The sequence below is a fragment of the Sesamum indicum genome, unplaced genomic scaffold (assembly GCF_000512975.1).
Source record: "Sesamum indicum cultivar Zhongzhi No. 13 unplaced genomic scaffold, S_indicum_v1.0 scaffold00125, whole genome shotgun sequence".
NCBI lineage: Eukaryota > Viridiplantae > Streptophyta > Magnoliopsida > Lamiales > Pedaliaceae > Sesamum > Sesamum indicum.
In genome coordinates this window covers 525,663-538,241 of record NW_011628052.1, presented here as the reverse complement: position 1 = coordinate 538,241, position 12,579 = coordinate 525,663, and the positions used below count along the sequence as shown (strand labels likewise).

Here is a 12,579-nt window from a genome sequence, read left to right as displayed (position 1 = left end):
ATAATGTGGAGTTGGCAAAGGGATTTCTAGACACGGCCCAAAACTTGGTTAGTTCGGATCGTGAGGATGAACTATTTATTTTCCTGGAGCATTGTTGTCGGCTTGTTTATGCCAAAGCGGCAAACTTGAACAGATTATGTTACAGTAGCGGGCAAAAATCCAATGTATGAAGGGTAGTGACCAGTGCTCTCGGGTTTTCTTTTGCAAGATTGCCAGCGTCGGACGAGTCGAAGGATAGTACAAATTATGGATGCACATGGAATCACACACAGGGAACCAAATGCAGTGACTTAGGAATTTGTCTCCTACTATCAATCCTTGTTAGGAGGTGATAGGCGCAAACAGGTGATGGATCTACAGTTCCTCAGACCTTGGGCACGACATATATTGGAGGATGAGGAGCGCGCCCAAGTTCTGCAACCCTTCAGTGCTGATGATGTTAAAAATGCCATATTTGATATTGATGAGGACAAAGCTCCGGGACGGAATGGATACTCATCCGGGTTCTACAAAGCAGCTTGGTCAGTAGTGGGGTAGGAGATGACAAAGGCGGTACTGGATTTCTTTTCCACGGGGAAGCTACTTAAACAAATCAATTGTACACTTCTGGCGCTTATTCCCAAGGTACATTCCCGATGACTGTTAGTGATTTTAGACCTATTTCATATTGCAAGATGTTGTATAAAATTATTGCAAAACTCATTATCTAATGACTGAGTGGGGTCTTGGGTAAAAGTATTAGCCCTTGCCAGAGTACTTTTGTTCCTCGACGGAGTATAGGAGATAATATTATGTTAGAACAAGAATTGATTGGGGGCAATTATCAGACACGGTCGCCACTGAGATGTGCATTGAAAGTGAATATTCGGAAGGCCTATGATACTGTTGAGTGGGACTTCTTATACGTGGTTTTACAACTTTTCGATTTCCCAAAGGCATTTAATGGGTGTCACTTTAGCCTCATTCTCCGTTGGCATGAATGGGAAACCACATGGGTTCTTTGCAGGTGCTAGAGGACTTAGACAGGGGGATCCTTTATCACCATATCTCTTTGTGCTTGTGATGGAGGTACTGCATATGAGATTATTGCAACTAATTGAGTAGGATATGAGATTCACATTCCATTGAAAATGAGAAACTTCACGGGTTTTTTAGTTGGGATTTGTCGATGACCTATTACTATTTTGCCGGGCAAACATTGAGTCGACCAACGTGCTAAAAGATGGGATGGATCGCTTCGCCTCATGGTCCGGACTACGACTTAATCTTGTCAAGAGCCATGTCATTATATCACGATCAGCCCAGGTGTGAAGGAGGAAATCCTAGACGTGTTGGGATTCCAGGAGGGTCATCTCCCGATGAGGTATTTGGGACTCCCTTTATTGTCCTCTAGATTATTTATTTCTGATTGCCAACCACTACTTAGTAAGATTGATGAACGTATTAATGGTTGGGATGTCTTGGCACTCTCGTATGCGGGGAGGGTACAAATCATTAAATCTGTTCTTATGGATTGAGTGTGTATTGGGGCTCTGCTTTCATACTCCCAAAGGGGGTCATCAAAGAAATAGAGAAGCGTCTGAGAAGTTTTCTGTGGAAAGGTATGGGCAACAGTGGGTATGCCAAAGTACCATGGAAGGAAGTATGCAAGCCTAAGGACAAGGGAGGTCAAGGGATCAGAGACATCAGTACACTCAATCGTGCACTGATGTGTAAGAAGGTTTGTGAAGTCATAAGATGTGAGAGAACTTCCATATGGGTGGATTGGTTGTTTCATGAGCGCCTGCAAGATACATCTATTTGGACCATATCGGAGCAAACTTCTGGAGAAAACTTCTGCGCCTACGACATTGGTTGCGTTCAGTAGTAGAATACCGAATTGGTGATGGTAGTATTCTACTTATGGAAGGACCCTTGGCATCACTTGGGACCCCTCATAAACAAATTTCCGCTGGGACCTATCACCATGAGATTGCATGCTTCTATTCCATGGTGCTCGGTCATACATGATGGCCAGTCGTACTGGCCAATGATCACGGACAGAGAGTATTTAGAGATTACACTCATGTTACCCCAAATATTTAGAGGGGATGACTGCATAGTATGGAGACTCCCTAGGAGCAGTCCTACGACCCAGGACATTTATCACCTTATGATGCCACCTGGACCGAAAGTTGGTTGGACTTCGCTACTTTCGGGCTCTTTGAAGATCCCTCGACATATGTTCATATTATGGCTAGCGATCTTGGAAAAGTTGGCCACTACGGACAAGCCGTGGTTGTCCCACCTTGGCAACTGTGTACTTTGTAATAAGGATATGGTGGAATCACATAAACACTTATTCTTCCGAAGCAGACATAGCAGACGTTGCATTAGCTCTGTTAGACAGCTTACCTGGTTCCCTTGGCCCAATAGGGATTGGGCAAGGGATATTGATTGGGGGATGAAAAAATGGAGAGGGAAGCACATCATCAATGTAGCCTACCGTGCATTACTTGGCTCGTGCGTTTATCATATATGGAAGGAGCGGAATATGAGAAGATTCGAGCATGAGGAGAGATTGGCTTCTACATTGGCTATGTTAATTATAGAGGATATTCGGCACCGAATAATTAGCATTGAGTTAGCTAGTTCTGCGAGTACACGTACATTATACAGACAATGGTATATTCCTTGGCCTATTCAGGAGAGTGCCTATGAAAATATGTGATGAACATCCCAATGCATTTTGGCAAAGGAAAAAATATATTGTAAACCTCCCTTATGAAAGTGAATTTTCAAAATATCCCTATATTGTAAACCTCCCTTATGAAAGTGAATTTTCAGAAGGAAATATCCCTTCTAAGCCTATGATATAGAAAAGCTTCTTTTATGAGCAAAAGACAACAAATTCAAAATCATAGCTACGAATACCAAACAGACTAAGCATATGGCTCAGGATAAAAAATATGCAGGAAAATTCAATAATACTTCATTTTAGAACATGATATTAATTAATATGTGAGAGAATCGAACATTATGTTTGTGATGACCATCTAATCATGCTTACCATCTCTTGAAATCTTGTATTTATTTGATCTAATTGAATTGGATTATTGATGTATATACAATATGAATTTACTTTGAATGTTTGATTTTCTCTTTCCAACAATACCTTCAACACCCCATCCAAAAAAAAAAAATAAAAATCCCTTCAATACAATTTAAAGGTACTTAATGATTTTATTTGAAGTGCAAAATTTAGTAACTTTGAGTGCAAATAATTTTTTTAGATGATTTGAGCTTTCCTACCAAAATTAGATATAATTTTTAAAAAAAGACACGTTGAAGTTAAGAACGAACACATATAGAGTTATAGAAACTAAGAGTATGTATTAAGTGTAACTCATTAAATTAGCCAAAACTAAGAGTATGTATTAAAGGAGGTCTGACTATCACCATGAATCTGGAATATACACCACAAAAATACTACAATTTCATATTCTAAACTCTTAGAAATTGATAGTTTAATTTAGTCTACAATTGGATTCAGTTTTAAAAAAACCATCTCGTGTTTTTCAACCATGGCCTCACTAAATCCACCGAGAGTTTTTATGTGTTCAAAAAGTCAATTACTTTGATTTTTATTAGCTTGATTTATATATATCTATAGTAATACAACAAAAGGCCCTCTACACTCATAAATGATGATTAATGATACCGTCACACAAATAAATAAAAATTATACTCCTAATTTCAGTATTTTAAAATTTAACTATGATTATATTTTTTTGTACATAAGTGACTCTATGCAATTTAACACCACAACATCAATGCTTTTTTGTTTTTTTTATATATATTGATAATTCCTTAAGTTTTTTCATTCGTTTTTGTTTCTTTTTTTATGATTTTTGGGTTTACGTATTTCATTCTTATTTATAATGTATTTTAAAATATAAAAAGTTATTTATGATATATAAGCAAGGAGAAAATACTACGACGGCTAGTGGAGAAAAAAACAAAGAGAAAGGAGAAATTAAAAAAATAGGAAGAAAAAATCGGGATGAAGAAGAAAAATAAAAAGTTAAAGAAAAAGGAAAATGGTAGAATATTTGTTGTTTAATTAATCATTGAGCCTGAGGTTAGATATGGGTTTCTTGAATAACTTTTGATGGGTTGAAATAGAAGTTTTTGGACTTTCTTTCTAGGCCATTTTCCGCGTGTGTTTTAATTTATTTAAATAATTATTTTTTTTTTTAATTTAGAAAAACAAAAAACCCGCCATTATCCCCCCTCGCCCATCAAACAAACTCAAAGAAATAGAAAACCCTCAAAATCACTACCAAACCCCCTCAAAATCAATGTCTCCTTTCCTGCATTTCTCCTTGTTCCACCATCAAATTCCCACCTCCAGCCCCGCCTTTGTTTTCCCTTTCCTCTTCACTTCTCACCAATATAATGGAGGAAAGAAAATCAAGAAAATATTGTTATGTGGGTTTAAAGAAAGTCAAGAAAAACAGCATGGATAAAGATTTGCTATTGAAAGCACACCAACATAAAACTCCTGCAACAATTGATACCACGCCTGTACTTTCATCAACACATTTGGAAGTGATCGGTAGGAATTTCTGAACAAACACAAGATTTGTCATCCTTTCTTATATTTTTTGACCGTTGGAAGGTGAATTAACATGCAGGAACTCGACATGCTAACATAATATCTTTTGAAGAACATATAAAAAGGTCATCACTAAAAGTTTTCATCCCATATCAGTCATAAACAACCTTGAGCTTCTAAAGGTATTTCTCAAATCTAATGAACGATCTGATGCATTCATAATAAGATGAAACGATGTTGTCACATATGTCGGAGCCAATCTTGTCATTTTATTATTTTCTTTTGTATTACACTAAAATTTTATATGCCTTATTTTATTGCCTTATGCTGTCTTCACATGCTTAGCTTGCCATAGTAGCAAAGTATCAAGTAGGAAGAAAGTGTAGATTTCAGATCCGCACCTTCTAGTATGTTTCGAGAAGATGGAGAAGTAGTCATAATTATAACAATATTCAAAGAACTACTAAAGATAAGCATCGAGAATAGACAAAATCTTGCAGCAAAGATGTTTCCTAAAAAACGAGGAAATGCTAATCTTGAGTTCACCATTTAGTGCCCATACATTTGAAAGCAAAGCTTCAATTCCTTTCCGGTAAGCTTTAATCATCCAAGTAGAATATTTGTAACAACGTTCTACAGGGTTTGCACCTCTTTATGATCTTATTCCATTGTCACAATTAATCTTAGGCTCCAATCTCTTCTTCCTTATTACAAGAAAAATTTTCTATCAAGTAACTAACCATTCGCTGTAAGATCTCATAGCAACAATAACTCAAAATTTTTTAAGTTCCATGTCAAATATTTGTTTATTTATTTCTATTTTTTTTTTTTTGGAAACAAGTCTTTCATGTCAGTTTCGTTCTACAGAGCTTTTGACCTCTTTCTAATCTAATGCTTTTGTGAGAATGTTATAATTTGAAACAATAAGCTAAATAAACAATTAAAAAGTTTAATTTACAAATAGCAAATCTTACCTTGTGATCGAGAATAGGGATTAAGCAGTGTCTACAACAGTCTTTTTGTACAACTCCTAAATAGTGCATAGACATAGCTCAGGGACTTTAGCCTGAAGATTAGGACTAAGATGATCTTCTAGAGTTATTACAATAGGATATTCAAATGTTATTACAACATTATACTCAAGTATACTCACATGCAATAAAATCGTGCTCTTTAATTTATCAAAAGTTTTATAAGCCGAGCAAGAGTAGTCAGCAACATCTTACACTCCCAAACATAATAGAAGGAATGAAAAATCTCTACTGAGCCATTTAAAACGAATGGAAGAAGAATACAAAGATGATTCTGATTAACATATGCATATGAAAGCATGGTAAACAGACTTTCATCAACACATTGGAATACATCGATAAGAAGCACCCTTTCTTATATTTTCCACCCGTTGGAAGGTGAACTAACATGCAGGAATAGGACATACTTACATAATATCTTTTGAAGAACATATGATTGAAAAGGTTATTATTCTAAATTTTCATCCCATGTCCATCAAAAATAACCTCGAGCTTCTAAAGTTGTTTTACAAATCCAATGAAAGATATGATGCATTTAGAATAAGATGAAACCATTGTGTCACATACGTTAGATGCCAATGTTTTCATTTTATAATTTTCTTTCATATAACACCAATATTATATATGCCTTATTTTATTCCCTTCAGCTATTTTCACAAGCTTAGCTTGTGATAGCAGCCTTGTGATAGCAACAAGTATCATGCAGGTAGAAGGTGCAAATTTGAGAAGTAGTCATATAGTCATAACAATCTCTGAAAAACTACTACTAAAGAGAAGATCAAGAATAACCAAAACCTTGCCCCAAACAAAAACTATCCACTAGATCACATAATCCGTAGAGAGTACAAGAAACAATATCTCCAAATATATACACACCTACACGCCCATTGTATTTTTACTTATATTTTATTTATAGTACTAATTATCTTAGTAATTTTAATTCTATAATTTTATAATTTTGATAATTTTGGTCTTGTAAAAACAAATTTTCATAATTTGTATAGGATAAATAATGACACCCTCTCATAAATTACAAGACAGATACTGTATTTTTATCCCTATACACATAAGTACGATTTAACATTTTAATGATCACACTAACAGCTCGAACACGAGTTTAATTGGTATAAGTAGAGATAATAAATTTCTTTCGTACATATGTTGAAGGATCATATGGATGTAAGTATTAATTTAGTTTTAGTACGGATTACATCCTTCGTTGATCGTACTGATATGGAAGTGAGTATTAATTTAGTTTGAGTAGGGATTACATCTTTTGTTAACCATACTAAATGTATCGGCAAGTTTTAACTAGTATGAAATAGGATTATATATATTTCTTGTTGATCATGCTAATCGCACGAACAGGAGTTTTAATAGGTATAAATAGGATTACATATATATTTCGTTGATCAAAGCATTGACTATTGATGCTTTCATACTAATTGTACCGCCATGAATTTTAACTTAATATATCAGTAGGACTACTTAATTTTGTTGATCATACTAATTGTTTATATGGACGAAGGTACATATATATTTTGTTCGTAAAAAAGCATCACATAATGCTTGTACACTAATAGTACGGACATTGGTTTTAGACTGTGCATTCTATGAATATGTATGAATGGTTAATTGATTCTGGCTGCACTTTCCATATGAGCCCCATTAAAGAAATTTTCTCAAATCTTAAAATTGAAAATTCTGGTTTTTTTTCAATGGCAAACGAAAAACACTGTGAGATTAAAGGTTTTGTTGACATTTCTTTAAATTTCAAAGATGGTTATAGGTTAACCCTTAAAAACATTAGGTATGTTCCTAACCTTAGCCATAACCTTATTTCATGTGCTGCCCTCGAAGTGGAAGGATTAGAAGGTAAATGGGGCAAAGGTGTAATGAAAATCATGAAAGGCTCGTTAATTGTTTTCAAAGCACAAACAAAATGCAACTTGTACTTATGTTTTGTTACATATGATTCTGTTGCTGCATCTATAAATGAACATGATAGAACTTCCTTGTGGCACAAACGTCTTGCTCATATTAGTCAAAATGGGTTGGAACTACTGAATAAAGAAGGAATACTTAGTGGCAAAGTTGATAATTTAAAATTATGTGATGAATGTGTAATAGGTAAATAACACCGTGTGCATTTTCCTGTTGTACCTTCCCTAACACCTCCATGTCAACCTGGTTTCAAAGTCATCATAAGTAGAGATGTCACTTTCAGTGAAAACGAAATGCCTTGTCTTACCACAATAGAAATAGGCCAAAAAGAACCCACCTTTAATTAGGTGGAGGATAACCAACAGTGGGGAGGAACTATAGAAGAAAATTATGAAGAACAAGACACAGAAATCCCTGAAAATACTGAAAACACTAAAAGTACTCTAGATAATTACCAACTAGCAAGGGAAAGTAGAAGAGAACATAGGATCCCCTCTAAGCTCAAAGATTTCCGTATAGCTCTAATGCTGAAATTTCTAAACTTACAAATGTAGATGAAGCCTTAAAGTCTGAAGAATGGCTTAGTGCCGTGAACGAGTAGATGAAATCTTTGAAGGATAATAACAATTAGGATCTAGTGCCTAAACCCAAAATTGTTTCATAGTGGATTGTAAATGGATTTTTAAAATCAAACAGGAAAACCTCATAAAATATAAAGAGATTAGTGGTCAAGGAGTTCACTCAAAAAGAAGGGATAGATCATCCGAGCCCAAGTATCATACGAGCCCCCAAAGTGAAAAACCTTGAAGACTAGAAGAATTATATGCTCTTGCGAGCCTTTCAAAATTTTTCAATATTTTTTATTTTTAAATTTTTTGTATAGTTAACTCTGTTCAATAGTAAAATATGGTTATCTATAAATCTCTATACAACAATAATCTTAATCAACAAGTTAGTAAATTCACATTTTCTACTATGGTTTTTTATTTTATATTAATTATTATTTTTTGAATTATCTAATAGTTTAAGAAAGTTCGGAATATATTTTTGTTAAAAATAATTGGACTTGTCAATCTAGCATAATAAATAAATATTCTAAATTAATTTTTATTTTATTATAAATAAAAAATAAAAAGCTCTAGCTTGAGTTTGAATCAGAATTTCGAGCTCGGCTCGTTTCCACCACTAGTTGATGTTGTATTCTTGTGACTAATACAATTTTGATGTTTTCGTGATTAGGTAGCACCCTTCTTCTTTCTTATTTTCTTATCCTCTTATCCTCTTTTGTTAGTATTTAATTGCTTTACGCATAAAATGATCAAGGTATCTTTTCAAATTGTCATGTAGACTTGACAAGACTTAACTTGATTTATCTCGATATATTTGAGTACAAATCACATATATTTAGCTTATTCAAAAAGATTTCAAACGATATAGCGCTCTCCACAACAAACTCCCGTATTATGCTTTTGTGCCAGCTCGTTGAGTGACGAAGGAAAACCTCTGCCTCTCCTGCTATCGTAGGTAAATAACTAGAAAAAAGTTTGACAAGAGGAAGTAGGGAGAAAAAAAATTGACGACAAGATAGTCACTTCAGGAATAGAATCTGTTGGGGTTTTCTGGCCTTCTAGGCTTCTAGGCCAGCATTGACGAGTACCTAAAAGAAGAGAGGTGGAGGTATCAATACTTTCACGTATATGTGGAGGCAAATACAAACTACGCATGAATCAGTTCATACTTTTTCAACAGCTTAAATATTTTACGTTAGTTGGCTAGCACCAACGTGACGCCCCAAGGATTATAATACATAATTGTACGATTAATTGGTAAATTCTTATGAAACTGAAGGGATTAAATTGGAGTTCATTATAATATTTAGGGAAAACTTATATTAATTAAGGAAACTTAAGAGGGACGTGATGGGTATTTTGAGAAAATTTTAATTAAATAAATAAAAAAAGAATAATATCATATATATATTTAATATATATATATATATGAAAGAAAGAGAAAAGGAAAGAAAAAGAAAGGATAAAAGATTTTGGGATATATATATATGTGTGTGTTCAATTACACAATCACAATTATACAATCTTGATAATTGCAATTTTCTGTATTTGTTATAGTAGCTCGAGGCGGAGGTAAGAATTCTATTTTAGTTTTTAATAATTTATATAATTATATTATTTAATTAATTCATTTATTAAATGTTGTTTATGCTAAGCGATATACTATTTAATCAGATTATTTTACGAGTTTGACTATTTAAAACAGTGTCGAATTAAATATCAAATCGAAAATAAGAATGTCAAAATGATATCGTTTGTTAATTAGATTATTAAATTTATTAGATTTGAATATCACTATGGCTAATTTATAAAATTCCATCGGAATTATTAACCAAATATGAAATTCTATGTATTATTATTTAATTAAATTATATAATAGCGAGAAATTGATAGAAAATTTATAGAAAAATGATATTTAAGAAATATTAAGTTAATAAAGAGGAAAATGAGGTTTTTAATGATAACCTAATTTTAGGATGTTATTAAAAATGATAGTTCTAAATATATAAGGGGTTTGATTAAATGTATTCCTATGAACTACTTGATAAATTATAAATATCTTTATGAGGCCTAGAGTGTCTAGTAACTAAGAAGAACTAGAACGAAGATTTGTATTTCGATAGAAATGAAATATTAAAGAATTATTAGAAATTATATGAATAATATTTAATATTATATTTACAGAAATTACGATATTCTCGATGTACTAAAATGTATGTGGTATAACTCATTATAGGAACGGGGTAAGGTGAAATGATTGACAATTATTGATTGAGTAGATAAACCATTGTGAAGTCGAGGTAAGTATATAATTAGTATTGTCTATATATATTTTCTTTATTTGTGGTATTACTGTTATATAAATTTGTGGTTCATGGTGATGTTGATTTATCTGAAAATATATGAGTGGTGAATGATTTAATTTGATTGACGATATTGTGTACGTAGAATGAGAAAGTATGTTGAAATATTATGTTTATTGTTTATTGTGTTGTGAGTGTCTGAGAATTAGAATATATTGATATATTGTCTTACGTTACTAGTTGCTTACAAGAATGGTGATATGTGGAAATGAGGGAGTGGTAGAAATTGAATATAATTGCAGTGTGAATACCCCTTGATGTGTTGAAAAGCCTATAAGGCGAAATGAAATGAAAAGAGCTATGATGTGATATGGGAAAAAGAAATAAAATGAAAAGAGCTTTGATGCGATATGTAAAAAATGTGATACGAAAAGAGCTATGCTGCGATATAAAAGAGCTATGATGCGAAATTAGATTGATGAGCCGGTTGTCAAGGGGATTCACTTGAGTTTATATAACAATAAGATTGAGTTGATGGGAAAAACACGATATCACCTTCTGGTAAGCAAATTAGGAAAAGAAAGGAGTTTAATTTGTTGTCTTTTTACGAGTTAGCTGTGTGCTGCGATGAAGCTGATTATGTTGGAATTAAATTAACTATATTCCATGCATATTGGTTACTTATCTTACATGGGCTGTATTTGATATACATATATAGATAGGACTTGTTATTTATTTTCTAAGTGGCAGGCTCACTTCTCTGCTGACATTTTCTTTCAAGAGTAGACTTTGAGGTGTCTGCCTATTGAAGGCTAGGTGTACACGCTATATTCAGGAAGGTCGGGCCAGTATGCAGTTTTCTCCTTTGTCAGTTAGAGCAAAAATCGTATTTTATTTGTATAAAGAGAACGTAAGCGTGGGGATTAATTGTAATGGATTACTTGTGGCGTTTGATATGTATATATAATGTTGTGGGTTGATCATGCCTGTTACGATGTTGGGATTACGTATACATATTGATTAAATGATTATGTGGATTTATATATATAAACATAGGGATTACTTTAAGTATGACGTTTAGAGAAGATATAGCCCTAGTAGCGTTAGAGGATGCTGCATTAGGTGGTATCGGAGCAGGGATTAGATTTTCTAGGGATAGTAGATGAAATATGATAGTATACGTGAGGTAAATATTTGAAATGTACTTACATGTGCGTATTTCATATAGGATGGAAGCGTTAAGGGAAAACATTGCTGGCCCAACTGAGTCATTAGAGTCTGTGCAAGGTCATGATTCTGCATCAGAACATCAGGGGTTAGAATTCAAAAATAGAAATGCCCCACAACCAGAAATGAACCCCTTTATGCAACAAGTTCTAGAAATGATGCAGAGGATGGCTCCACCGCCACAATCCCAACCATAGGATGCAGTTATTGACAGAAATTATGAAAACGTGAGGAACAGGGGGTTAAGGTATTTGCCGGTACAACTGACCCTACTGAAGCAGATGAATGGTTGAGAAACACGGAAAGGGCGTTGGACAGAATTGAGTGTACTTCTGAGCAAACGTTAAGGTACGTTGTGTCCTTACCGGAGAAAGACGCCTTAGACTTGTGGGAAACGGTTCCTGGGAGCAAGAATCGACCAGTCATTTTGACGTGGAATGACTTTTTGAAAGAATTTGCTGACAATTATACTCCACCGGTCTACAGAAATCGTAAGAAAGTTGAATTCCTTGAATTAAAGCAGAACCATTTATCTGTTGCTGAGTATGAGTTGCAATTTCTGAGATTGTCAAAATATTCTCCTGAAGAAGTGAGTACCAATGAATTGAGGAGAGACAGATTTAGGAGAAAATAGCAATTAAACCTTCGAGTTATGGTGCTCTGCTGGAAGCAGCACTAAGGGCATAAGAGACATCCATTGAAAAGAGTTCTACTGAAGCTAAATGAAAGAAATTGACAGGTAACCTGAATCCTACAACGGGACAAAGTTGTGCAATTTCCTTTAGGGGTTCTGGTTCGCAAAGAGGTTGGTCTGGAGGCCGAGGAGTGGGTCAGACTAGTAGGTCTCCTTCAGTGTTTTGGAGTAGAGGCGAGCCTACTTCGATTGGATTTGGAGGAAGATAAGGTCT

General features: G+C 34.1%; 1 protein-coding gene across 1 annotated transcript; it reads left to right on the top strand.

Annotated features, from left to right (window-relative positions):
- The first annotated feature begins 11,673 nt into the window (after positions 1-11,673).
- LOC105179178 lies at positions 11,674-12,305 on the top strand. The gene is made up of 2 exons (XM_011102771.1): positions 11,674-11,817; positions 11,910-12,305. Exons 1-2 carry the CDS (start codon positions 11,674-11,676, stop codon positions 12,303-12,305), a joined length of 540 nt encoding a protein of 179 aa, XP_011101073.1.
- The last annotated feature ends 274 nt before the right edge of the window (positions 12,306-12,579 follow it).

Excerpts from the sequence above, each read along its gene's own strand:
- LOC105179178 (XM_011102771.1), top strand. The coding sequence starts at position 11,674 with ATGGAAGCGTTAAGGGAAAACATTGCTGGCCCAACTGAGTCATTAGAG. Across the intron at positions 11,818-11,909 it reads TGAACCCCTTTATGCAACAA|GGGGTTAAGGTATTTGCCGG; the intron begins GTTCTAGAAATG and ends CGTGAGGAACAG.